Consider the following 27935-nt stretch of genomic DNA (forward strand, 5'->3'; position numbering starts at 1 on the left):
ACCTTGAGTATCCCAGTGCAACCTTCTTTGGTCCCGCAGGGCCCAGTAGCCATCATACATCCTCCCATCAGTGCTTGCAAGCACTGTAACCAAGCAACAGATGTAACCTGAGCTGTATACCTGAGTAAACAAGCTGCATAGCTACTGAGTCTCCCTTTGTAGCGGTCACTTTCTTCAGCAACTGTTAACTCCACCACAGAAGCTTTTTTCTCACAGATTTTAGTGAAAAAGAAGGAAAATGCCAGCTCATATTATGCTCTCCTACCAGTGGGATGACCAGGCTCTTGTGAAAAAGATATACAACCACCTCAAAGATGATGGTCTGCCAGTGTGGATGGATATCGAAGGAAGGGTGAAGGGGAACATAAACGATGCGTGAGTACAGAGGAAACCTATATCATAATCAAAGAATATAAATCAATAAATTATAAACAAATTAATGTATGACATATGCTTCTACAAGTTGGAGTTTGATAAATTAGAATTCATTTGGTCTCTTTAAGCAAAAGCTGTGTGTGTTTGTGTGTTTTCAGGATGGCTGCAGGTGTGGAGGAGGCTGTGGTGATTTGTCCATTCATGACTCCAGCTTACCAGGCGTCCCGCAGCTGTAAGAAAGAGCTCAACTATGCAGACACCAGGGAGGTCATCATCGTTCCGGTCATGCTGGCCAACAACTGGGAGGCCAGTGAGTGGCTGGGACTGATCACTGCGGGCCTGCTGTGGGTGGACTTCAGGTGAGGAGGCCTTTCAAAGAGGAAGGTGACACATTTTTAAACCAATTCATCCTCTCAAAAGGTTACATGGATGAAAATATATTTTGGTGCAATGAGTGTATCCCATCAGTCAGACATTTGTGCTTAAATTTCATGTAACAATCTCAGTATTTCATTTTCACTGAGAAAGAGAATGTCTTGGCCAAATGAAGTGTATTTTAGAGACTGGATTATAGTGATGCACGTAACACTGATTAAACATCTCTCAGATATTTTACGTCTACTGCCAATGGTGTCTTTCAGAAATGCAGAAAAGGATGACGAGTACTTTGAGATGTGTCTCAGGTCTCTGAAGGAGGAGATCATGTTTAATGCCGGTCACCTCCTGGCAGTTGAAGAACCTCCTAGTGAGGTGGTGGATCACCCAGAACCATCAAATCCCCGCATGAAGAAGAAACCAGGCCGAGGGTTTCGCCATGCTCTCTCAAAACTCTACATCCTTGAGTCAGGTAGACATGGATGTAAAACACTAAACAAAAAACTGTTCCTCTGGGGACCATGAATGTCTGTACAAAGTCATGGAAATCCAGTGGTTGTTGAGATATTTCAGTCTGGACTGAAGTGGTGGACCAACCAACCAACACTGCCATCCCTAGGATGTGTATTTAACAGTTTTCATGTGGACTATTCAAAAGTAGTTCCTATAACAACTGTTCACACTGATGTTGAATAATCCAATTGTGAAAATGTTGCTGTCTTTTTCTAAACGCATGGCTAGATACCACTTGAGGTAGGCCATAAAATGTACTTTTTGTAACTGGGGTGAATCCTTTAATCTGAATAGCAATCTGAGACTTAACTGCATGGTTAACAATGCAGACTTCTATTAAAATTTGTGTATGTGATGCATCCTCTTGTGTCGTGACGTGATTTGACAGGTGAGCAGCTAACCCACCCAACTGGTGACACCACAAGCACAGTGGAGCTCGATGAGACACCTGGAGATAATTGTTACTGGGAGGAGATTAAGGGTAACGGCTGTAAATACTACAGGAACGTTGTCTCCAACAGATACCTCGGTAAGTACAGAAACTGACCTTTACTGAAGAAAAGAAACAGCAAGCATGTGAAAAATGTGGTCTTTATTAAATGGAGCAAAATAAACCTCACATTTTAAGCCAGAAAAAAGGGCAATGTTTGTTTGCGTGTCTGTACAACTGGCAATTATGATGAGTCACTACAATCCCCCCTCCCGAACAAGTTTTCAACACACAGTCTATCCCTCTGCAGGGTTTGACCCCAACAGGAACCAGGTCCACTCTGAGGCCAGTCCGTCGGTGTCTGGAGAGTGGCTGATGTTGGTGGATCAGACAGACCAGAGCTATCAGAGAGCCATCATCATCAAGAACAAACACTCGGGGAAGTTCCTGGCAGTCCAAAATGGCCACTTAATTGGACTAACATCATACAATGAAGACTGCAAATGGTTTTTAGAATAAAACGGGACGATTTAACTTCATTTCAGGATGTGGTCGCTTCTGTCAAAGATACATTAGCCATGAAGAAGGTTGCCTAATGAAAAAGTAGTATCAAGAAAAACTTGATGGGTGTATCTACAACAGGAGGTTTGGTAGAAATACAAAATTAAACATTGTTTCTGTGACAAGAGGAACAAATAAAAAATAATTAGAATCTTTTTCTCTTGAGGATTTCTGGTTTCCAGTTGATTGGATGGCTTTCTTCCGTCTGCAAGAAAGAAAACAGCTGTCACATGATCTATCCGCTGCCTGGGAACTAACGCTAAAATCTAAACTGACTTTAAATATAACAGTATAACTTACGGCAGTGTCGTCCTCTCTGTATACTTTAATGGTCTTGTCGGCCTCTGCGGTGATCAGTCTGCTTTCCGAGTGGTCGAACATGCAAGCAAAGATGCCCGACTCGCTGTCCAGAGATCCAGGCTGCACAGCTGCATGAATCCGCTGGAAGTTGTAGCCTGTCCTCCAGTCCCACATGTGGATGGTTCCATTGTCGGCTACAGAGAGAACAAAAATGCTACCCTGTTATTAAGAATTAAAAGTTAAACATTTTCTGTGGACAAAACAAGCAGTTTAGGAAGAAAGTGACAGTGTAGCTAGTTATGAATACCTCCAGACACCAACACGCCATCAGAGTTAACAGCAAGAGTGTTGATAATGGCGTTGTGGCCTGACAAGTTCTGGATGAAGTTGCCATCTGGGAACATCCACTGCTTGATGTTATCAGCAGAACCAGAGGCAAACGTGTATCTGTAAAACACAGGAAACAAGATGACAACATGACAACATGTTTCAGCACTACACTAACTAATCAGGCAATATATGTTGGGGTTTGCTAACTTAGGTAACTCACTGTCTGGGGTGCAGCACAACACTTCGGACAGATTTCTTGTGGTTTGTCAGAGTTGCTCTGGTTTTTCCAGCAATCAAATCCCACAGCCTGATGGTTGAATCGTGGCTGCCTGCAAGAAGTTAATCAGTTGTCAGCTGACATTAATAGTTAAAGGCAAACCAAACAGCTACAACTTTAACACTAAATGATGATACAGAATAATTTGTTTGGTATTCTTAGATAGTGGTATTTACCAGTGATGATTTGTGGTTCTGCAGCCTGACATCTCACTGTGGCAACAGTGTTGGTGTGGCCGGTTAGCGTGTGCACGTTAGCTTTTGTCCTGATGTCCCACACCTGCATGGGCAGAGAAGAAATCCAATTACTATAATTAATGAATCCTGCAGAAGCCTTTATTACTCACACATCATTTTCAAATCATATTCAACTACAGTCGCCTGATGAAAGGCGACACTTTTCCATTCTGACACTTTTCCTCCTTCAGCCTTCTTTAAGTGGAAGAGATGAATGCTATTTGAACTTGGGCGCACACCACAGAAAACTACACCAAGACAAAGAGAAAATGAAGCGTTCTCTTTAATTCAGGGCAGAATGAATATGTTGTTCATTATTTAACTATTGTTCAATAAGGGCTGTATAGGTATAAGGTGAGAGATGCAGACATTTGACAGCCAGAATTTATTCATGCTTGGGAAACAATGAACGCAAACAATAGAATGATAAATCCTGGCCAGGCGCAGACCAGAAATGATGCTTAGCAAAAAATTCAGAAATTGGAGCCCGGGTGCCTGAATCTCAAATTATTTAAGTTTTTAAAACTCCGTCTAGCAGCAGGTCATTTTCAAACCCATGTGACTTTTGTTTACATGCTTTGGTTCACTTGTGATAGTGCAGGGGATGTAAATGAATAAAGCTATAAAAATGCAACAGTGACGTGAAAGAAGTGAAGTTGAGAAGCCTTTCTTAAAACATAAACTGAACCTGTAAAGTTAAATCATGTCATTTGAACGTTAAAATTCATACATTCAATAGCGAACATGCAAAGTATGAGCTTACCCTTGCTGTGGCATCTCTGCTGCACGTCACCAGCACGTCAATAGTTGGATGTAGGTCTAAATCATACACAGCACTAAGGTGTCCGTGGTAGTGCCTGATGACCTAATACACGGATTGACATTGTCAAGAGAATATAGAAATACCATAAATCAACTGAAATGTCTTTTCATTGTCTTTTAAGTTACATAAGGTAACTCCATCATTAACATCCCTCTCATTACAATGTCATACCTTGTTGTACTCCAGATCCCAACACTTGACTTGCTTGTCTTCGCCACAGGAGAACAGGTAGGGGCTGCGAGTGCTGACCGCCACACCACGCACTGTACTGATGTGTCCAGTCAAGGAGAGTTTCAGTTTCCCACTGGCCAGGTCCCAGATCTGTCACGACAAACAGCCTTCAAGTCATATTATGAGCATTACAGAACATTTCCAGAAACAGTGCCATCTTGAGGTGGCAGGAGGGACGTTATCATAAAAGCTGCAGCTGTAGATATGAAAAAAGTGCTATATTTATATTGCTTGTGGGTCAAAAAGAAAATGTATATGTGGCTGTTAACAGCAGAGTGTATTAATGCTGCTATCAACCATTCTGGCATTCATGAATCTACTTAAAATACAATGGATTAAATGAAAGCAGAAAGAGATCAATATGACAGGTGATTATAGAGATTAGAAATAATTTACCAGGGTAGATGAGGGGACATTTTAAAGCTGCTCAGACTTGATACGTAATTTTCTCTTTCAACCGCATCACAGTCTTAATCATCTAGTTAAAGTCATCTCAGTTGTCATCATGTGACAAAACTGAGACGACTGCATGACAACTGAAACAACTTCAATTTGCTGATGAAGACCATAGAATGCAGTTGAAAGCTCTGGGGTCTCATTTATAACCGTTGCATATGCACAAAATTGGGCCTGAAAGAGGCGTACGCCACTTCCCACGCAAAGTTGTGATCTATAAAAACAAACTTCATCCAGAACTTGCGCACCTGTAAGCAAACACTGACCCATGCGTGCGCACATTTTGGAGAGAGGGGAAATTGCCGACGCAGATGGCGAGGTGGTGAATTGAAGCCAGATTGTATAATGATGCCTCTCACACATTTAATTTCACTTAATATCAAATGTTAATTATAGATCCATGTTATCATAAACATTGAAACCAAACACCTTGCACTTCATCATCAGAAATTTTGATAATACAGTATATATTGTTTACCTTTCTGCCTGAAGCCCTTTTTTGGAAAGAATAGAATTCTGAAACGTGCTGCATTTCCTTTTGTTTGTGACCCCACTGCTGTGGCCATCAAACAATATGTGCTTTCTAACCCCCACCTCACAAGCACCTCGATTTCTGTGTCAGAAATTTTTTTTTGTCTTTCCAGAAATAACCAACAGGGGAAATTATTGTTATTTTCAGCTTCACTCACCTTAATAGTTCTATCAGCAGATCCTGTGACAAACCACTGATTCCCAGGCTCCACAGCGATGGACCTCACCCAGCCAAGGTGACCACTGATGACCTATCAGATAAAACATACTACTGTTAAAAATAAGGACACATCTCAAATGCAGGCCTCACTTTGGCATCAGTGTGTCAAGTATATCTACAAATAAAGGAAAATACAGCATAAATTGGAAAAGTTAAAATGATTTGTAGTTACCCGAAACAGCTTCCATGGTGGATGCCACTGGGGTTTAGGCATGGTTGGTGCTTTCCTCATGAGTGAAGAAGTCCTGGTGCCGCCTCCCTCCATGAGCGACTAAAATAAATGCATTCATTATCAGCTCTGAACTGTTTTCAGGGATTTTACAACAAGGATATACAAGATATCACATCAAGTGAATGTGTAACTACACTGTGACCTACCACAGCAGTCGACTGAGGGTGAGATCTCTCTGCTCCTCCTGCGTGTCGATGGATGTCACCAACACTGGCTGCGGTGCGGCTCGCGTCCTGCCTGAAATTCAACATCAACGTGAATATTGTTTATATATTCTATTCTATCAAAATCCAATAACTTACTAAACTTACACACTGTGGAGGGTGAAAAAAAGGTTTACCTGGCTTGGGAGGGGGGCAAAGCCAGCGCCATGGAGTGGACTCCTCCCTCACTTGGATTCCTGTGCATCTTTGTGTCAGCAGTCAAGACTACGCCTTTTGAATGAAAAATACTGGTATAAACACTAGAATAATGCTGATGCAGGTCTATGAATGGGCTCAGAACAATTACAAGCATGCCGCTTGGTTAAATTAATAGCATAGTAGTTACCAGGTCCAGAGGGATAAGCATGTGTCCCGGTGATCAGGTATTCTGGGTCATCCCCTGAAAGACATTGGGGAAATAAATGAGCAAGTTTTAGAGCATCAATGTTCAGGAAAACAACAAGGAAATTATCTTTAAATTAGTCGAAATAAATGACAAAACATTTTTAAATACAAACATTTCTCGATGGATTTTTTTCTCCAGATTTTCTATTAATCGACTATTATCATACTGAGGGTAACATGCAGTGTTTGTTTCATCCTCACCTGGCTGTGGGTAGCTCTGGTGGCCTTGCATGCTGCCAGGAAGGAGTGAGACTCTGTCTTTCCCTTCCTTCAGGACAGGCATGTGTAAAACTGCACCATACTCCGCTTTAACTTTCACACTCATTTTTAACTTGAAGCTGCAAATACAGGAGACAATGATGCATCATCTTCTCCTTCAAAATCACTTATGTGCTCACTCTACTCATATAGTGATGATATGATTCTGTCGTGTTATCAATTTACTAGCCAAAAAATTAGTTTTGTCTGATATAATGAATACAATACACGGTTCATTGCTTTGAACATCAGTTAGGTGGGCAATATGGATAAAATCTTCTCTCATGGTACATGTAACTTTATATCACAATACTGATATATATATAAAAAAAAATCAACTGATTTGTTTTTGGTTAGTCCAGTGAATGAAATACCTGCCAAATCACTGTACTTCTTCATCATCATCATTCATCATACAGCAGTCTCATGATATATTTCATTATATTGGCCCCTAAATTTTACATGTAAAATATTTGTCATATAATGATAGACATATTAATATTGTAAAAATATTCCTGTTAATACAATAACAATGCATTTTAAGGATATTGCTCAGTTTTAAGTTTAAGTGACTCTTTTCAGCTAGTTGCCTTGCAAGCAGTTACAAAGTCACATTATTTGGTCTTAAATGTCATAAACAAACAAACATAAACAAACATTAAGGTCCATAGAAGACTGAAGAGGGCTTCTGAAGTTTAGGGAAAAGTTAAGGAAAACATTTCTTTAACTGAAATTTCCCCTGGGGGATAAATAAAGAGCTGCCTACCTATTCTCTGCCCATTCTCTCTTGTTAACGTTACACAACTTAGAATTTTCAGCTACTACACATAATTTTGTTTAGCCTAAAGATTTGTGAGACATTTATCATAATCATGACAACAAAAATAAGGGCAATTTCACAGTTCTTTTTCTCTGTACTGACCACACAGTCTAATCTACAGCACTTAAACTAGTCAAAGCTGGACCAGACTAACATTGGAGACCAAGGATAGTTTTAAACCCAGATTAAGATTTCTGAATCATTTACTGTACATGTAAAAACAAAGGAAATACACTTCAAACAGTTCTGTAACAGGATATTAATGTAAGTTGCCAGAATTACCTTTCGTCATCCAGTGCTATGGACTTCGCATGGTCGGACACAAACATATCATGCGTCCTTTTGAGAGATCTGAAGACCAGAGTGTGGACTGAGTGCTTCTGGACATCCTGTAGAAGAAAATAGTTATCTTAAAATGTTTATATTTAACCAATACAAAGACGGCAAGTACTCTACCCTTGCATATAAGTTATACAAACAAGAAATCGTTTCTTAAACGTAACGCGGTCCAGCAGTTAGCCGGTAGCTAGCGCCGGAGCGGGAGCAAAGAAAAAGCCACGAAAATACATCAAACCTCGGCTTACCTCAGTCATCCTGGTGATATAAACACGGATAAAACACCACCGTTGAAGAAAATACTTTTTCAACTATTATAGCTTGGTCGCACTCAAAAATATATCACAATCCTGAAGATATGACCATCGCCACAAACCGACAACCATACGACCCGGAAGTAAACAATACCAACAGCAGTTAGCTAGTAGTTTGTCAGCGCCACCTACCGGTCGGGAAGCGTAAGCCAATGCAATTCTGCAAAAACCAAAATCAAAAAAAAAACAAAAATAAAAAACAACAACAAAAAAACAAAACAAAACAAACGATCCCTTCCACAAACTTTCTTTTCTACTTTTGCACAAGATAATGTATTTCAGAAATATCAACATTTTGAATTTTCACTTATAATTATTGTCAGTATTGATACAGTGAATGTAATTTGAATTAATGTAACTTGCAGTGAGCACAGGCCAAAGTTTGGTTTTCCTGCCTCTTGTACCAGGCCATGTTTGCCTAACAGAATACATTCATTAATGGTTATCCAATCCTTCAATGGCAAAGAATTTTACCTAGTTGGTGCAAAGCGTATGTTGTGACATAGTAGGACTATAGCTGTCCTGTTTAGGACCAAAATTCTCCTTGCAAGTTTTACTGTAATCATTGTGAGACCAACCTCCAAAACACCTACTGACTTTAGGGAGTGAGGGGGGCTGTTTATCGGCCTTTTGAACAGCTAACCCCTATTAGGCCATACAAAGGCATTTGCCATTTGGTACAACCATCTACCACGAACCAGATGGAATCTGGACTCTGTGTGGTTATCGAGGTGAGTGTGATGAGGCATGAGGACAAGTACTACCAGTACACATTGCAAAGTAGATAAACTGTCCAAATGTGGATCAAAATAAACATGGCAACTGTGACACTCTGATAAGAACTCGGCCACAATAGTACGGTCACAAAGGGGTTTAGGCGTACTGTGTGATACTAAAAATTTAACCATATAATCCCTGCAGTTAGTCTTTGAAGGTATTATTCCAACTGAATTAGTTATTCTGGGTTCAGGAAAAGTAAGCATGGGGCGAGTTTATTTAATGTACATAACCTGCCTAAACTGAGTTATAAAGTTTAACCTTGAGGTTTTAGTGAGGAAAATAAAAAAAAACAATCCTCATTATATTGGTCATTTGTTGTACAAATAAATTAAAGTCAATGCTTAAAAAATGTTTGTCTGAAGATTAAGGCATGCAGAACAATACATTAAGTTGAAACTTTGTTTCTTTCTTTTTTTCAAACCAACTACAGGTAATGAAGAGACTCTATGGACAGTACTTTAGTTTAAATAACTTAATTACATGCTTCTTAAATTCATACTGGAATGTTTTAAAGTGCCTGTTAGAAGTGCTTTGAGGATCACTGCCCTGGTCAATATTTTTCAATTATTAATTTTATGGAGAGAATAGGCTTGAGATGGATTGTGTTTTGTTGCTTATAAAGCAAATTGATTTTAGCCAGTCTTCTTTTAAACCTGGCATTTAATTTGTTTAAAAGGTCCTCTGTTTAGCCAGATCACTCATTAATCAAAAAGCAGTTCATTTTAATATAAAGCAAATACACTGCTATTTCCCAATGCTTGTGTGCGTATGTATTACCTAGAATATGACCTAGTGTCCTGAAAATTTAATTGTGTGATCAGAAAGCTAGAAACCCCTGTAGATCGTAATGTAATCCAAATCATAGGTTCTGTTATAAATGCAACAAACTTTAATCATTTTAATGATTATCGACACTGTGTTACAGTGGTGTTGATTATATTAGACAGCATAAGCAAATGAAGCGGACAAAATATTTACACTTAAGATGGTATTTATTTCAAATTTTGTATTTATTGCATTGCATTACACACAAGTGTATATGTCTGGTCACTCGGTGTTCTATGACAAAACATTTACATTTTTTGCAGTCATTTCAGACACAAATCATTTTTTTTTGTGTTTTTGATTATTTTATTTTTCATCTCCACATTGTTTTACAAAACAGCTACTTGCCATATAGACTTAAGTAGATTGTGTCTCCAGGCTGGCAGCCATTCTGTCCAAACTAAGACTGTCCAATCATGAAGTAATGAAAAACCATATTTGGTTAAGAAATAGTGAAATGGAATTGTGAGCAGCTGTAACGAATGAGTTTCCCCTCGGGGATCAATAAAGTATTTCTGATTCTATTCTGATTCTGAAAACACATTTATTTAGTGCTCAAAGCAATGCTGAAGAAGAAAAGGAAAAGTGTGAACATCAGTATCCTGCTGGGTTAGATCAGCAAAACATGAACGACAATACATTTTCCATGGAGGCATGATATTTCATTTAAGGCGGTTTCAGTGCTGTTGTGCTGAACACCTTAACTGCAGCCTAATCAGACCACAAGCATATTAGTCTACTTTTTATATATCTCCAAGTCCGCCAAACTGTTTCGCCCCAGCCTGCTGTCCACCGCCTGCTGTGATGCGACTGAGGGGAATGATCTTCATGGTGGTCTCTTTCAGCGAGTACCAGCGGTTGTGCCATGTGACCCAAATAATGCCGTTGTCAAATCCAAATTCACCTGCATCCTTCTCTGTGTACCTGCCACCTAGATGAAGAGAACACAAACAGTTTAGAGAGGACCTCAAATGATTTTTTACCAATACAGCCTGTATGATTGGATGATTGGAACAGTTTTGTCTTTGTGCTGATGGGGGCTAGTTGCTGATTTGTTAATGAAAGCAACATCATAGGGCCTTAAACAGCGCCGATCATGCAAATGAACACCAATTAAAGGGTTGGGCACTGGTTTTAGCCATGTGGTCTTACCCTGGTAGTATTTGCCATTCAAATGTGCAGCATGACATCTGTTCATCCACCAGCCAGAGCCGTCCTGCTGAGCACAGTTGCCTTCATACTTGTCATTGTCCTTGTCGAAGGTACTGAACTGCATGCCATTGTGAGACGTAAAGAACTTGTCACTTGGCTCATCACTAAAGGAAAAGCCATCGAAAGCATCTCCAGCATCACCGCCGAAGTAGAAGCCATATGCTAGACGGTACATGTCAATCTCTGGTCCAACTCTGAACATAGTGTAGTCGGCATACCTGGAGAAAGGAGGCCACAGAAAGTAATAGTTGATTAATGTTAGTTTTTGGTAACCTCTGATGAGTCATTTTTTGCCTAGGCTGCAGCAAAGTGGGGCTATAAACGCGAAAGTCTGTCTTTGACTGCGAGACAAAGTTACACCATTGATCAGTCGAGTGTTGGAGTTTCCCCATTGCCAGTTGCTCTTTCGAGATGAATAGGCGCGGACAGTCCTCAGTTATGCTTGTGCGAGACACTGTGGCATGGGCCTCCGCAGATGGCGTGTGAATTCCTAGTGCGTATAGAGGCGTTTATGCTCAACGTGCTATCTGTTGTAGTATTCTCCGAATGCCAGGGGGCGTATAAACAAAACATTCTGCAAAGAAGCCAGTAGTCAACGAGTTCTACCCAGAAGAACGCCAAGAACCAAACATGGCTGCACACTCTGCTATACAGCTCCTCAATCCAGAGGAAGAATTGTAATTAATTGTAAACTCACATGTATTCATGGACATACTTTATCACTGTTATACAATCCCTGTAAAGAAAGAAGTCAAGAATTTGGAACAACTAATGTATTAATTAATGAAACGAAGGTTGAATAACTGCTTAACAATTTGATTCTGCTGGCAGTAAATATTAGTAAATATTTACTAAAATGTAGACTTTTAAGAGCTCCTGTTTTTGAAACATTTAAAAACAAATTGGCCAGCTTTTTAAAATACTTGAGACATATTACTAGTAAAATAATCATCACCCTCGTGCCAGGGACACTGCCATACACCAGGTTTCAACATAGTCTTGTTTCTTCTTCAAAGGAAACCTCATCATCAGGGTCACGTTTGCCTTATCAGTGAGTCCCTTTGCTCTCCTCTTTCATAATCTGTTATCGTGTATGTGTGTACATACCTTTTGTTTCCCTCCCAGTCAACAAGCTCTATCCTCAGCACTGTTGGGATGGTCGAAGTGGCAGTCAGCAGATGCATCTTCTCTAAGCCGAGCCAGAACTCTGTGGTGTCATCTGGTGAGAGATAACCAAAGCCCTCCTTATACTGGATCCAGTCCTTGTTGAAGTCCACGCTTCCATCGCGTCTCTGTGGACACGAAAAAGTGATCGGTGTCAAAATGTTTTATGGCAGATTTTGACTCCTGTTTCTGCAGTTAGTCAACAAAACATTTCTCAAATGCCAATAGATTTGAATGCCACTTTTAAAAAGTTCTTCACTAAGGGATTGTATGAAAATTATAAGTGGAGGGAGGGAGGTTAAATTTCTATCATTATATTTTATGTGAACTGTCCCATGTCAAATTTATTAATTGGTCAGATTTCTGATTTCATACATAAAAGACCTCAGCAGTATATACATATATGAAAATATTAACATTTAAAAGTAGCTACACTACCTTCAATTTTTATGCTTTGCCTCTTTCAGACATAAATGGTGAAATTAACTGTCAAAGGGAGGGTCTAAAAAATGTTAGACACTGGGGAAGGCCGTTTTTGAAGATTGAAACATAAGGTTCAGCCGCCCATCCCACCCTAATAATTCTCGTACAGTCCCTAATCAGTATTATCAGTTGTTTGCTTTCAGGATTGGCAAATTATAAACTGTTTTTCTGAGTATTAATTTCTACTTCCATTCATCCAGTGCAAGATGAAGACAGTGAAGAGCCATTTTCCTTAATGGTTAAAGTGAAGCATACCCTCTGTAATACTGTGAAGCCGCGTCCAAAGCCATCAATCTCACAATAGACCAGGAACTGCTCAGTGGCTTTCACTGGCTTCACAAAATAAAGGCCACTGGTGGTGGCACCTTTGTTTGCAATATCCTGGCAGTCTGATGAAAAAAGGGAAGAAGAAGAAAAAGGAAAATTCAACATAAATATGACACAATGATACTTAAATCTTAACTTCATCTTAATTGTGTCCAAATTTCTTTCGTTTAATCATATCAAGTTTATAGATAACTTATTTGAAATTAGATCACAACAAATGACATCTAGTTTTAATCTGTTTACTTTGCATTGATGCAACATATTGATTTTAGTGTCTAACTAAACACCGAACAAGGGCAAATGTTCAGATGAGGCAGGATTGAGAAACTTCTTGTGAAATGGGCCCATGGGTCAATGAATTGAGTTTTTTTTTTTACCTGTCCCTGTGGTAGGCTGGATCTCAACCGTGTCTTTGCAGGGCTCACTGCATTTCTGTTGCAGCTGAATGGAGAGTTGTTTCAGGTCTGCCATTCTCCTCTCGTTGGCCGAAATTAAATTCTGAAGTTCACTGGAAAGACAGAAACAGACATGAGTTGTACCCCAAGTAATTCATGCCTCAGTTTTTTTACACAGTGAGAAGTAGAAAACAGTGAAGCTGAAAGATATTTTACAAAACAGATAAGACAAGAATAAGAAGAAAATTAAATAGAACTTAAAGAAACAAATGGAAGTGGAAAAATGCGTGAAATATAAATTTGAGTGCTTTTTTAAATGTCAGGAGTGAGTCTGAGTTCCTATTTCTCATCTGTGTTCAGTCCTAGTCCTATCTGTGTGGGCTAGGAGGAATGGTGCGCATTGACCTGAAGGCGTGGGCAGCTGTGAGAAGCAAAAGTAGCAATACTGGTAAAAGCCAACATCAAAACTATCAAAGGTAAAAGTAGGCAGTGGCTTTTTTTGGAGTGTTATTTTATATACTATATTAAACATTATAATATTATATTACTATTACTGATGCTTTCACAGAGAAAAGAGCAAAGTTTATATAATTCACATACTGTGTTTAATCTGTAACAATACATCATGATTTATAAGCTGTTCATATGTTGTGGATAAAAATTTAACTAGTAACTACAGCTCTTGAATAAATGTGTTGGATTGTTAAACGTACAACATTTCCCTCTGAAATGGAGTAGAAGTATAATGTAACAAATACTTAAGTAGCTTAAAATTGTACTTAAGTACAGCATTTGAGTAAATGTGCTTAATTACTTTCCACCACTTGGTATGAAGGTTTCATGTCAAATGGTATAATTTCAGTGCTAATGGTAACTTACAATATTTGCTGTTCCTGTGTGATGATGGTCTTTTCAAATCGGACAACATCATCTAGAATACTAGATGACTTTTTGAAGTAAGTGTCTGAAATAAAAAGGCAGTAATGTTATCAACACAGTTTCAAAACATTCACCACAGTTTAATAATACTGTAAATATATTAACAGCAGTTTGTGCTTGAGTCAAGCCAAGTCAAATTAATTAATTCAAAGAACACATTTAAAAAAGTGTTGATAAAAGTGCTTTAAAGTAGTAGAATTTAAAGTAGATAAATACGTATTTAACTGTAACAGACAAAATGATTTAGTCATATTAATAGGGGGACTCAAACACAGTTGTATAAAGATGGGCCTTACGACAAGATTTAATGGCACCAAATTGAGTTACCTGATGGGGAACTCTTTTGAGCTGAAGTAGCAGAATCTTTCATGTAGACAACAGTTAGTTCGGCCCCCTGAGTCAAATTGGCAATTGTTTCAAGTTCCCGTTGCAAATTGTCCAAATCCTTGTTCACCCCTGGCATATACCTCAGCAGGTAATCAGTCACTCCACATGTAGTAGGACAGTACTTTCCCTGAATACAGATAGAACAAGTGAAAAACACTGATCATAGTGTACTCATAGATATATACATATACAATCCACACTGCAAAAACATATAAGCTCATTATTTGTAACTGCATACTTACGAAGCCGTCATTTTGGGTGCATGTTGCAAGGTTGTCTCCTCTGATTTGCTACACAAAAAAGACAAAAACGATTTAGATTTTTGTGCTCAAAGCGTGAGTGAAAAATTTCAATTCAGTGACTTACTGCTGATGAGAAGGAGAAAAGTAACAGAAGTCCTCCTGCTGTTGCAAGAAGTGAAGGAGCCATGTTGCTTTGGCCACCAGTGCGGTCTTGTCTTCTTGGAGAATGAAGAGATGATCGACTCTGTGGGATATTTATCTGAACAAGGTCCTCAGTTCAGTGTTTGATAAAGGGTTCATATGCAAACATCCCACTCACTGTGTTTGGAAAAAACTGTGACTCAGACATCCAACAGCAGTCATTTCTCAGATTTGACAGTGGTTTGTAATTGACAGCTGTATTTAAGATATCACAACACAGCCATATCACAAACTGTATATTTGTGTAGAACACAGTGCCGGTAATGATGACAAAACAAATCAAAAAGAATGATGACTCAGCTTTGTAAATCATTTCCTTTTCTATCAAGTATGTGATGGCATTTTTTCCCCTGTTGGACTTGGACTGACAGTCAAACAGCTTATTCCAGTTAAAAACTGGGATTGGAACACAGTTTATTTATATGATACAAATCAAAGACAAATGAGTCATTCCTTACAGACACAATGTCATTATAACATGTCCCTGTAAAACATTAACATCACTGTGTTGTCAATAAAGACATGCCAACAAATTCTCACGGTAAATCAAAATTTACATTTGTACATGTTACATTTGTAAGTCAATATGATGAGATTCTAAGTTGACCTTTTGATAGGGGCGTCAGATGTAGAAAATGCTTATATGTGTCATTTTGGGCAGTTACAGCTGACTATGCTAGTATGTTTGTATGGAGGCCCATTTTTGCTAGGAAAAGAAAAAAGGATGACTAATTAGGAATGATAGAATTAAAAATATTCAAGGTGAGTCACAATTTTGACATACAAAATTTGTACGTAGATTTATTATATCATTATTCTGATTTATCATCTCATTATTTTAAGTATTTTTTATTTTTATCATTCCTAAAAAAGTCATCCGTTTTTTTCCCCTTTTCCTGGCCGAAGTGGGCTCTCATACAAATATATGATTCTAAATCAGAGTGCAAGTTATTGTGTATCAAATTGTAGATTTTCACAGGAACAGTACTCGCTATAGTTGTATATTTGCTAACAGTAAAGGTGTCACTAGTGAGACGGACCCAGCCATGGGATAAACTGACAACAACACTGATTCTCTTTTTGCCTGTGGTAAGTGGTATTGTTTAAGCATCATAATATCACTCAAATTTATATATTAAATAAAAAATATGATTATGAGCTCTGGAACAAGGCTTTATCAGAACACTTTGTGATAGTTTAGCTATAAAAAATATTGTTTGGTGGATGGTGTTAACCTCTTATTTGAAACTTGGCTGCACTGGCAGATAAAACCACTAGTGGGAGTGGAACCACAATAAACCAAACATACATACTTTACAATCAGTGAGCACACCTTCAAATTGAAGACTTTATTAGCATGCAGAACACAGTAATATTGTTTGGGTTAAGAGAAGACATACATGCAAAATTAAGTAGAAAAGAAATTAACATAAATTTGACTGTTTGCAATGACTTTTTCTGTGAGATCTGTGTAACAAGAAATATTTTAACAAATTAAGCTAAGTCTCACTTATACCTACACTGAAACGTAATTGGTACACTGTATTTATGATAAAATCAGTTTAACGCCACTGAAAAGCTCTGTGTAGATATGTCTCTGTTCCTTTGTGGCACAAATGAGGAAAATCAGCTTCAGTGTGTTTTTCCTGAGAAAACAAAGCACATTTTTCACAGGCTTACTCTGTAAGAAGCACATGTGCAGCTGAGCTATTGTTGACTGAACTGGCTGAGCTGGAACACTCTGACACAAGCCAGATCAATAAACGAGAGCAGAGAAACAGAAATCTCCTCTCAGTGTAACCACTTAAGACTCAGCACATTTTTGGCATCAACAAATCATATCAGACAATGATGCTGTAAATTAGTAATTATGATCTTCTTTGTCAAACCCTAAACCTGTCAGATGATGGGGGGAAAATAAAAGTAAGGGGTGCAATTCCCAAGCAATTACCAACAAATAAGCAGGTTTGTTTGTTATTGGTGGTGATATATATTTCAAGTGATATTATAACATTTTTTCATAGGTCCTTTTGTGTAAATGAACATTTAGTCCCACTCAATCCATCTGGAATAATCTCATTAGAAATGTTATGTTAATCTGTAAGAAGAGCACTTTTAAATAAAAACTTTCTTGAAGATTCTACAATACTTGTCAAAATTAAAAATGCTTCAACAATGACAAACTAAACACAGCAATGCCCTTATTTAGGATACTGAGGTCATGATCATTTTTTAGGGAATTTGAGGGTTTTTAGCCACCTCAGAGGAGTTTACATTCTACAATGTAAAATAAAACTTATGATGGGTAGTTTTAGACTAGTTTTAGATCAATAAAATGAATAAATAAAGGATTCAGTATTTCCCCACCATGATTTCATTTCTGGTAGTGTGGAGACAGCTTTGAAACACAATTTAGACTTCGATGTTGGGAATAAATTTTTATTTATTTATTTATTTTACAAAAAAATACAACTGAAAAGCTAACTGAGTAAATAAAATACAGAATATCTAAATAATTGACTTAATATTCGGTGTCTGGTCCAAATTGCTTGAGGGGTGGGGGTCTATCGGGGGGAATTTGGTCTCCAGTCCCTTCACCAGAGGAAACTTATTGGACGGGCATCTCATTTTCCTAGGCAAGCATTTTACATTTTATTTCAACATCATTGCTGGAAGGAATTCAGGCATAAATTGATGAATAAGTTAATTTTAATTTTGTGAGAAGCTGCTACACCTGTTGTATCATGATCCTCACATGTCTCCAGGACAGTAAAAATCCCCAACCACCTCTTGTCTCAGTTACATTTAACTTCCCCACAGGGCTCTGGTTTCATGCTGCTGTGCTTGTTTGAGTCACAGTTAATGGTCATAATGTCAGTGGGTTAATGGATTTATCACTTCAACATTATAGATTGTATGCATTCTTTATCACTGCTGGGTGAAAGTGAACTAAGGATATCAACAAGTAAAGTGCAATGTTCTTTTTGACTGAGGAATGTTTGCAGTCAATTTCATGCTGTTCAAGGCCAGTTTACACTGGTCTTATCACTCCAATATTTTGTATGCTGTGCAGTTGTTGATAAGATTAGCCAGTGGATATTTTTCAGGGTGCTCCAGGCAAACACACCTTTTTTTATTACATCAAAACAAACAGTGCATATACATGTGACAAAATAAAGCTGAATAAGGCTTCATCTGTGGACCCAATGTTGACATTAGATGATAAATCTTACCTTAACTACCTCTGTGTGACCTGGTTTTATTATGTTGAAAAGAACAGGCCCAGGACGGATATAAAGCATTGCTGACCTGAGAATGAACTGCCAGGCCCATGAACCTAAACAGTGCTGAACTTTTGCTGAACTGGCTTCTTTGTGAAGAAACAGCAGATGGAAAGTGTCTCTTACTTTTTCTAAGTGCCATGAAGACATGGGCACTCTCTCTGAGAGACACACTTTGTCCAGGATGTTTAGAGGCGCCTTGGGCTGTTGTTGTTCATAATGTATTCAGACACTGATGCCAGGCTGACATTCTTACATTGTTTGTATTTTATCAGGATGCAAATCCCAAATGGCTGAAAAACAGGGTCAGCATAGTTCACAAGTGGTCTGACCAGGAATTAAATTTAAAGAGCCTTGTTAGGGTTCCCCATTGGCCACAACTATAAGTCTGGAGCTGTTTGACCATGGTGTAAATCTCTCCAGGATAGAGGGCAAAGGTTTGTTATAATGCTACCTCAGGGTTCAACCTGTGGTCACAGACGGTAAGTCGACTTAGCTGAACGTGGGTCTGAGGAAAAACATGCAGTGAGTTTGACACTTTGTTGTCCACACACCATGAATAACAATATTTCATATGACGCTGTGGTCTCTAGTTTTCAAAGATTGTGTTATAAGCAACTGACCTGGCTATGTTAATATTAGCATTGCCAGATGTATTGCACTCTGCTTCCATGTTCAATTTGCTTACACCAAGTTTGGAGTGGGTTCATTTGGCCCTGCAGCTGTGCTAATAAAAAAAATGTAGGACACATCTTTCATGTTACTATCAGTATATTAATACTATACAATTTCATGCATCTGTTGGCTCTTTGCTCATTGGGCCATTTATTACCCGGATTGATTTATATAGTATGTGCTTGTTTTGTGTCTCTGAGAAATAACAAGTCTAATCAACCTGTCAAGTTAAATTATGATAAAATAAAAAGAAAGATATCAGGTAAAACTGCAAGTTTAATTTTCATGACTAATATCATTGTTACCCTGTGAATTATTCACATAGATGTTTGATAGCTGTTTCTGGTGATTACTGACAACTCATTGATTAGTGTCAGGAATATCCATCCTTTTTAAAATTATTTTTCAGGGTTTTCTACATCTACAACATGTGTACGAGTAACGTCAAAGTACATTTTTTACCATCTTGTTTTGGCCACTGTATGAATGCTCACTTTGAATTCAAGCAAGTGGTGGACAACAACTGACTACATTCACACAAGTACTGTACTCAAGTACAATTTTAAGGTACTTTACTTTAATATTTCCATTTTGTGTTACTTTATTCTTCTACTCAACAACATGCATTTTTACTCTACTACATTTATGACAGCTGTAGTTACTACAGTTAGTCACTTTGCAGATTAAAGTTTTCATCCAAACCAATATAAGTAGTTCAATTCCATGCAAGCAGCATGCTGTAGCTTGTCACACATCAGTGCATCAGTAATAATAATCTGATAATATTTCATATAAGTAACATAATACAACAACCTAAAAGGGGCTATTCTATTTAATGTGTACTTGCAATTTTAATACTTTAGTATCAATTTGCTTTACAATTTGCTGGCAGTACATTTACTTAAGTAACATTGTGAATGCAGGACTTTTATTTGTAGTGGAGTATTTTTACATTGCAGTTTTGCTAACTTTAACCAAGTAAAAAATCCAAATACTTCTTCCACCATGGATTATGGCGCAAAGCACTGCAATATACGTAAATCCAGTGTGTTTGTAAACAGTCTTTCATTGTGACTAAAAAAGTTCTGCTTCGACCCCAAAACTGTTTTTAAGTTAAACTCTGACTGATAATACATTTGTGTTTAGTTTCAGTTTACCATCACGTTGACTGGTCCAAAAAAAAGAAAGAAAAAACAGCATAAACTGCATTAGATGTGTAGGAACTCAATCAAAGTTGGTATTATTTTATTATTGAGCTAATTTATTTACTCAAGATTTGAGTGAGATAAGAGAGTTTGATGAATTTGTTTGTTTTTTGCTTCTAATTTATGAATATAATAATATTTGCAATTTCTGCAGGTTAGAAGGTCAAGATTTGAGCTGTATAGTGCTGTATATGCTATGTGGGTCAAACTGGTTTTCTCATAGTCCGAAAAAGCAGCTGGCCTAAGTTAAATACCGGCAATCATTCATCCTATTGGCAAGAATTGTACAGTCTCTAGGTCAGCAAATGTAATGTAACATATAATTCAATGATCAAAAAGGCTCAAGTGTTTCTCAAGGTATTTTCTGGGTTAAAAGATGAGCGTGTAATTGAAGCCTACAGGATTACAGTAATCTGGTCAAAGGAATGTTTTATCTCATCATATGGTTACTCTGAGAAGGTGCATACCTTCCAGTACACCCGCCTTTTTCCCAATACTGAACCTGGTTTGATGAAGGGATGTACAAATTGCTGTACTAATGTTAAAGATCACGCAAAAATCTCTCCAGAAATCAAACTGCTATCAATTCATAAAAAACACAAATGAGAAAAGGTGTTCCCTTAAAGCTGATGGAAGTTTAGACATACATTTATTTATTCATCAAAACAATTAAATTACATGTTATCAGTCATCCACTTGTCTCTTGAAATGCGTTATAGATTTCGGTGATATGATATTAAAGCAGTACTTATTTTGGACCACTGGAAGGAGCGGAACAACCTGTAATCACAATACTTACATATTGTCACTGTATAAATTTGTTATGCGAACATGTTAGCATACAGTTATTTACAGCACACATCCAGCAGACACTGTAAAACACAACCATTAATTTGGCAACCTTTCACATTAGAAGCAGTCCATTTATATATAAAATATTGATTAGTGCAGCTTTAAAGTAGATTAACAATGATTTTGTAGTGGGGTTTAGTTAAGTGACAGCCTCTTGATGTCTCTGTTCCTATTTTTAAAAGTAGATTAACACAACTGAGCACATTACCTGTTAAATCTACTGGTATACCAAAATATGGTATACGAGTAGGGCCCTTACATCTTCAGGAACTGTTGCTAGAATCAGAACAACACAGAGTGAAACAGCATTTAGCAACTGCTGCACACAGCTGGAACCAACTTTTGGACAATCTTATATTATGCTTACTTTATTCATTTTCACACCTGTGCCATTAATGATCAGTTTTATTTTACTTTATTATCTTTTATTTTAAAAGAAAATATTTTGAAAAGAATCTTTATGTTTTGAATTCCATGGTGTATCTCTGTTCAAACTCATACAACTACTTCATGTACGTATGTAACACTTCGATTTGCACAATTCAATGCAACTTGTGTGCTGAATTCTTTAGACATGTTTCTTTTAGAATAAATTGCCTCCTTTAGGCCTACAGCTAATTCTCTTCTTTGTTGCAGTTCGTGGGAACCAAATGAAAGTGTTTAGTGGAGAGCAATGTACCTCAGGCTAGAGAAAAATGCAGCAGAAAAAAAGCAAGATGCCGAGGAGGTCAATGAAGGAGATTGCGCACGTGCGCAAGGTCTCTCGTGGCCAATCATGTCTTCGGGATTTCCTCGGAGCTGTCGCTCCTCCTCGTGCCAGTGAGGATAACAAGCTCATTTCACTCATGCACGTTCGGATATTTTCCCCCCAAAACTGTAACGATGCTGCAGCTGTTGACATTCCTGGTGGAGAAGCTCTCTCTTCTCTCCAAATTCAAAGTTTTTGAGTCCAGCTGGCCGGACAGCGACGACCAGGACCGGGAGCGGCCAGCGCAGCGTGGTCCCGTACCACCCTTCCGAAGGGGAGACCTGCTGGAGGTCCCCAGAACCCTTTTCACCCACTACGGCATTTATTTAGGTGACAATAAAGTCGCTCACCTGATCCCTGACATCCTCCCTGTGCTTACAAATGACAAGAAGCTCATCAGTTCTGTCATTACAAACAAGAGACTCATCCTCGGCTGCATCTACAGGTGTGCCACGGTGCGCGTGGACACATTAGAGGACTTTGCATATGGCTCCAACATACTGGTTAACCAAATGGATACGATGATGAAGAATCAAGCATTTCCAAATGAAGCTGTAGCTAAGAGAGCTGAAAAACTCATCGGAGCAATTCCGTATAGTCTGCTGTGGAATAACTGTGAACACTTTGTGACATATTGCAGATACGGATCTGCAGCGAGCCGGCAAACAGAGAAGGTATAGTCCTTATGAGTGCAGAATTGAATGCTGTGCTCAAATCCTCATTCACTTTTTAAAGATTTTGTCCTCAGTATAATCATGGTAGGATTAATGTGTTCGGAGGCTCGAGTTTGTATGTTGTTGGGCCCCCATTGACCCCCTATTGGCCCCCCTCCCAGCTTTGGTACTGTGTATGTACCCTGTCACCTCGAGTTCCCATTAGATACCGTGCTCACAAGAACCCAAAACCAGTACTCCTATGTTGAGTACTCGAGATTTTTGTGTGTCAATTAGTTTTAGGCATTTTGATTAAACACAACTTAATTAGGAATATGCATGAATATAAGGTCTTAAAACTATATGTTTAGCCGAGGTGATAAACCACCCAGATCCTGACACATCTCCTCTTGTGATCAGTTTTTCTTAGGTGTTACGTAGGTGACAGTCTAAACAAAATACCAACCTGAGGAGTACTGTTGCTATGGTTACCTCCAGGTTAACCTTGCACACTGATTTAGAATGGAGGTTAAACTGTTTACAGAAACGGTTTGTGGTATGAAAGATATGACTTTAATAGGTATTTTCCAGGTGACAGTTCATCAGAAATGTTCTGTAGCCTTGGCATATAAAATTCTAAATAATATTAGTCTATTAAGCACAACATGTGAAATAATTCACTGTATTTCTTTCCTTTGTAGTTCTGTGAGTGTGTGAAATCAATCATCAGAGACCAGCGCAGCGTGATTGTCACAGTCCTTCTTGGAATCATCTCCATCGTTAGTTTCGGCATGGCACTGTCAACTACATTACCCACAATCCTTATTCCCTTTACTCTGTGGATGGCTGGTTAAAGGAGTCCAGCACAAGAAACCAGCAAACAAACTGAACTGAACTTTTACTTGGCAAGGACTGACCTACACACCTCCTCAGGACAGTGCACTCTTGTCATGTGATGCCTTATGAGTCTGCTTTACAACTATACTTTCATTGTATTGTGTAGACAATGTTTTATGATTTATATAATAATAATAGATGCATAAATAGTTTCCTATATGGCTTAAATTTGTCCTCTCATAAAAGTGTGGGGAAATACATAAATTCTTTGATATAGGAATACAGTTAGTGATTCATTTTTGCTAACAAAAAGTCACCACAAAAGTGAATATACAGTCTCTTAATGTATATATAGTGAGTACTTTATAGTAGGGTATTTAATATAATGTTGTGAATATGACAAAGGTTTAATAAACATTTTATTTTTATTTGTGTGCCTTGTGTGAGTGACTCTCCATACATCTTCAACCACATGCCAGTGAAAGCAAAGCCCTAAATTAGCCTTAATATGTGTGACATTATATTTCATAATATATTTTATTACTGAGGGACTCAGGTTGGTAAAAAAGTATGTGTGTAAATGTACAGTATAGATATGCTGAAAACAATGTTGAGTAATGGAAAAAGTCAATGAAATTGATCAGAATCAATCACATCAAACTGCAAAGTCTTGGCTGTAATACTGCACATATGACCTTAGAATTTTACTATATATTGTGGTGGATTTAGCTAATTTGATATTTCATTTCACATGTCATTACATTTCTATAACTATGTGATAAGTATGTTGCTAAACATCCAATTAAGTGCTGAATATAGAAAAGACGACCAATCGCAATGGTTCGCAGACCAATCTAGTCTACGAAAAACAAAAGGCTCTTTATTTGGGTATGATGGCTCAATATCAGTGACCTTTTAAAAGAGGATTTAAGATGTTGCCAAGTCAGCCTTTTTAATGAGGACCACTGACCTTAATACACCAATAACAAGGCCTGAGTTTCAAAATCCAACCACATAGCGAGTGATTAGAGAAAGCACCTTTATTTCTGTCAAAATGACACTGAAACGTTGACCAATATTTAATCCTACTAACCACTCTGGCCCCACCCAATTCTGACATAAATAAAATGGGTGTCAAGCACTTTGCTGCACGCTGCCATCATGTTTCTTTACCAACTATTCAACTTTTTCTTTGTAGCTTCCAAAAAGGAGGAGGACTCTAAATATGACCTGTCCCTTTACAAGCATGGAGATTTATTAGAAGTCCCGAGGACATTATTCACACATTTCGGTATCTACCTGGGTGACAATCGTGTGGCTCATCTCATTCCGGATATCCTGCCTATGATTTCCAAGAATAAATCTGCAATTGCCAAGATGGTAACAAATAACCGCCTACTGCTGGGGGTTATCACTAAGGTTGCCAGCGTCAGAGTGGACTCTGTGGCAGATTTTGCGTATGGCTCAGAGATTCTGGTCAACCACATGGACAAGGTGTGCAGCCAGCCTCCTCTGGACGGGTACGAGGTGGCCAGAAGGGCTGAGAAACTCCAGGGCTCTGTCACCTACAGCTTACTGTGGTACAACTGTGAACACTACGTCATGTACTGCAGATATGGCATGGCCATCAGCTACCAGACATACCAGGTAGAGTCTCTGGCCTCCTGTCAGTTGAAAGATTAACGGATAAGATAACTTTTTTTTTTTGTCCATACTAGCTGCGAAAAGATCCTTTTCTAACCAACGTGATGGGGGACAAAATCCACAGTCCTAGTCCTGAGCAAAAATGCATTCCAAAGTTCAACCAAAGCTAATGAGGCTTCAACAGTCTGGGTTAGTCATACTAAGTAGGTATCTTCCAAAGTTAGTCTTTATTGCAAAATTCCCTTTTTTTGTTTCCCCCAAAAAACTTTTCTTGCTGAGCTATGGTGGAGGGATAGTAAAGAGGGAATATTGTACTAAGAATACAGTAACTTTGGAAGCTGGCTATCAGACTGCTGAAGCCTCATATTAGCTCCAGAGGAACACTAAAATAGATTTTTGCATGGAATGAGGACTGTACATTTCGTCCCCCATCACTTACTTAAACTATTATTTATGTCATTGTTGAACAGCCAGTCAAAAACATTTCTTTCCATGATTATTATTTTGAGCAATGATTTAGAGATTTATGCAGAAGCGTTGATTTGTTTTTCGACAGTAATCTTTAATTCTTTAATTCATTTATTCACAAATCTTTCAGTCTTTGCATTTCCGAGACTATTGCATGAGAAAGGTCACACGCAAATGCCAAAGGTTTAAGGTTCATAGCACATGTAGCATTTGCAATGCCATCAGTTATTTCCAGGGATTTAGTGAAAAACAGATTATTGAACAATAATGCGCATAACACCACCTCACACGTGGTGAGAGATGGTAGTCTATTGTAAATGTACGTGCGACATGTACATAATACGTGTTTGACTGAAGAAAACAGTGACTGGCCTGACCTTAATGCTGAAAGTCAGACTTAGTGACATTTGGTCATGTGAGGATATTGTCACAGCAGAGAGTTGTTTGCTTCAGTCTGCTGGAGTGAAAATTAACTTCATTTATTCATGAGGCGAGTAGCTCCATCTAGTGTTACTTTAAAACCAAATTACTACCATTCTGGAGGTAATGAAGCAGATGATAACAGACCTCTACTGCACAGCTAATGTGATTTAGTTAGCCTCAAATCACTGTCTAATTCTCACACTCTGTCTTATAGTTCTGCACAACAGTACGGAAGATTGTTTGCAGCAGGATGAGTTCCTGTTTGACTGCATTGTGTGGTGTAGGAGCCATGCTGTATCTGGGCTGTGCGACACCACTGACAGTTTCATCGACCCTTCTCATCTCATTCACCATCTGGATGGCAGCCTAGCGACCTCTGCAGAGACGGCTCATGAGAAAAGACTATAATTATATTATATTATATTATAATAATTCCTGTGGTTTAGCTGTGTGACTAAAGGCATCGGGAAACAAATGTGTTCATGATAATAAAAATGCCAGTATTTTACTTTTTTCTTTTGGACAATAGTTGATTTTTTTATATATCAACTGATGTTTTATTTCTCTTTGCCTTCGTCACTTTGTAAGATGCCTAATTTTGTGTTCACCAGGCTCTGATATTCAACATCAATCTAATTTAACAGTAGCAGCTCATAGATTAGAACTGGACCTTGAGTCAACACAGCAGCACACTCTTGAGATAAAGCTCAACGGAGATATTTTGAAAGATGAGACTGACCTATGGATACATAGTGTAGTATGCAAGTGGATGTTGTAGTAATATTGTACGGAATGCTTTTGTCATCAGTGTGATACTATACTTATATCAAGCACTAGCCAAAAGGTTGGCTTGGACAAAGTGCATTAAGTTTCTTGTTAAAAGGTGTAATATGTAACTTTTACGCTCGTCTTGCTAATGGACCTACCGAATACAGGAGATACTTAATGTGGAGAAATATTAAAAACAACCATGAATTTCTGGGTGATTAATTATTTCAAGATATATTGTAAATATATATTAATCCTGCTCCTGTGAGGGAAAACATTAAAAATGGTTTCATGACCCAGAGGAGACACTTAATGGTGAGCAAGGAACATTATTTATATAACAAATCAATAAATCTTTAATATAGTTTGATGGTGATGGATCTGTCTGTGCCTACAAAGCTATTAAGTTTATGTAAATCCTTAAATGGGATGAAATGGACTTCAAACTTAACTAAACAGTTGAAAATTAACCTTTAATATCTGTTTCTTGATAATCTTGACACTTGAAGTTGCTTGAAGTCCTCCTGGATCCATTCTTCATATATGTTACAATCTATTTATAATTTTGTCATCCTGATTGACCATACTGTAATTTTACTATGTTGGTCTATTCTGTACACACAACATCTCTTGCCTGTCTGTCCGTGTTGGGAGAGGGATCCTTCCACTGTTGCTCTTCCTGAGGTTTCTTCCATTGTTTTACCCAGGTTTTTTTGGGGAGTTTTTCCTCATCCAATGCGAGGGTCTAAGGATAGAGGCTGTTGTATGCTGTACAGATTGTAAAGCCCCTTGAGGCAAGTGTGTGATTTGTAATATTAAGCTATATAATTAAAACTGACATGACTTGAATCTTTTAATTATTTGGATAATCTGAGAATCTCTGTGGTTAACCAAGTCCAAAGGGGAAAGCAGGAAAGTAACAAGTACAAATAGGCAGGCACTGGCTCATAACAGAGCAGGGAGGAACAAGGAGACTAGAATACAGCTTGGACACCACAAGACTGGATCAACAGCTAACGTGCAGTTATACTGTATTTATATACTGGGGAGCTGATGAGGGAATTGGGAGCATGTGTGTAGGTGGGTGGTTAATTGATGTGGAAATTAAGGAACACTCTGGTGACAACTACTGGACAGGGTACCTTTAAAAATCTACTACATAAATCTTCTTCTGCCTCTTGGTTTCAGTGAGTATGTCAA

The 27935-nt window shown here is 38.2% G+C and overlaps 5 protein-coding genes across 5 annotated transcripts; 3 read left to right on the plus strand and 2 right to left on the minus strand.

Annotated features, from left to right (window-relative positions):
• The first annotated feature begins 136 nt into the window (after window positions 1-136).
• LOC122873304 lies at window positions 137-2410 on the plus strand. The gene is made up of 5 exons (XM_044189860.1): window positions 137-375; window positions 534-734; window positions 1017-1222; window positions 1652-1792; window positions 2004-2410. The coding sequence occupies exons 1-5, from the start codon at window positions 239-241 to the stop codon at window positions 2210-2212; spliced, it is 894 nt and encodes a 297-aa protein (XP_044045795.1). The 5' UTR covers window positions 137-238; the 3' UTR covers window positions 2213-2410.
• Window positions 1841-8328, minus strand: plrg1 (pleiotropic regulator 1). Its single transcript, XM_044189859.1, has 15 exons — window positions 8161-8328; window positions 7859-7965; window positions 6700-6836; window positions 6440-6493; window positions 6231-6324; window positions 6037-6127; window positions 5831-5929; window positions 5597-5689; window positions 4392-4541; window positions 4161-4262; window positions 3338-3440; window positions 3105-3213; window positions 2862-3001; window positions 2555-2748; window positions 1841-2459 (listed from the first exon to the last, which is right to left on the minus strand). The coding sequence occupies exons 1-15, from the start codon at window positions 8167-8169 to the stop codon at window positions 2400-2402; spliced, it is 1542 nt and encodes a 513-aa protein (XP_044045794.1). The 5' UTR covers window positions 8170-8328; the 3' UTR covers window positions 1841-2399.
• A 1651-nt stretch (window positions 8329-9979) lies between these two features.
• Window positions 9980-15574, minus strand: fgg (fibrinogen gamma chain). Its single transcript, XM_044189862.1, has 9 exons — window positions 15105-15574; window positions 14981-15028; window positions 14679-14865; window positions 14292-14376; window positions 13395-13525; window positions 12946-13079; window positions 12151-12335; window positions 10984-11261; window positions 9980-10762 (listed from the first exon to the last, which is right to left on the minus strand). The coding sequence occupies exons 1-9, from the start codon at window positions 15165-15167 to the stop codon at window positions 10575-10577; spliced, it is 1299 nt and encodes a 432-aa protein (XP_044045797.1). The 5' UTR covers window positions 15168-15574; the 3' UTR covers window positions 9980-10574.
• Window positions 15575-21077: 5503 nt separating this feature from the next.
• Window positions 21078-23860, plus strand: lrata (lecithin retinol acyltransferase a). The gene is given in 3 exon segments (XM_044189863.1): window positions 21078-22065; window positions 22067-22616; window positions 23297-23860. Coding segments are annotated over 3 exon segments (879 nt in total). The 5' UTR covers window positions 21078-21889; the 3' UTR covers window positions 23450-23860.
• A 710-nt stretch (window positions 23861-24570) lies between these two features.
• On the plus strand, window positions 24571-27592 carry si:dkey-30k22.5 (lecithin retinol acyltransferase family protein). The gene is made up of 2 exons (XM_044189864.1): window positions 24571-25079; window positions 26182-27592. The coding sequence occupies exons 1-2, from the start codon at window positions 24594-24596 to the stop codon at window positions 26335-26337; spliced, it is 642 nt and encodes a 213-aa protein (XP_044045799.1). The 5' UTR covers window positions 24571-24593; the 3' UTR covers window positions 26338-27592.
• The last annotated feature ends 343 nt before the right edge of the window (window positions 27593-27935 follow it).

Source organism: Siniperca chuatsi, linkage group LG3 (genome assembly GCF_020085105.1).
Source record: "Siniperca chuatsi isolate FFG_IHB_CAS linkage group LG3, ASM2008510v1, whole genome shotgun sequence".
Classification (NCBI taxonomy): Eukaryota; Metazoa; Chordata; class Actinopteri; order Centrarchiformes; family Sinipercidae; genus Siniperca; species Siniperca chuatsi.

Coding starts and splice junctions, on each gene's coding strand:
- LOC122873304 (XM_044189860.1), top strand. CDS start 239: ATGCCAGCTCATATTATGCTCTCCTACCAGTGGGATGACCAGGCTCTT. Junction 735..1,016: donor CTGCTGTGGGTGGACTTCAG/GTGAGGAGGCCT, acceptor GGTGTCTTTCAG/AAATGCAGAAAAGGATGACG. Junction 1,793..2,003: donor TGTCTCCAACAGATACCTCG/GTAAGTACAGAA, acceptor ATCCCTCTGCAG/GGTTTGACCCCAACAGGAAC.
- plrg1 (XM_044189859.1), bottom strand. Junction 5,690..5,830: donor CACCATGGAAGCTGTTTCGG/GTAACTACAAAT, acceptor TTTATCTGATAG/GTCATCAGTGGTCACCTTGG. Junction 3,002..3,104: donor GTTGTGCTGCACCCCAGACA/GTGAGTTACCTA, acceptor TGTGTTTTACAG/ATACACGTTTGCCTCTGGTT.
- fgg (XM_044189862.1), bottom strand. CDS start 15,167: ATGGCTCCTTCACTTCTTGCAACAGCAGGAGGACTTCTGTTACTTTTC. Junction 14,377..14,678: donor TCAAAAGAGTTCCCCATCAG/GTAACTCAATTT, acceptor TTTTTATTTCAG/ACACTTACTTCAAAAAGTCA. Junction 11,262..12,150: donor GACTGGGAGGGAAACAAAAG/GTATGTACACAC, acceptor TCCTTTCTCCAG/GTATGCCGACTACACTATGT.
- si:dkey-30k22.5 (XM_044189864.1), top strand. CDS start 24,594: ATGTTTCTTTACCAACTATTCAACTTTTTCTTTGTAGCTTCCAAAAAG. Junction 25,080..26,181: donor TCAGCTACCAGACATACCAG/GTAGAGTCTCTG, acceptor TCTGTCTTATAG/TTCTGCACAACAGTACGGAA.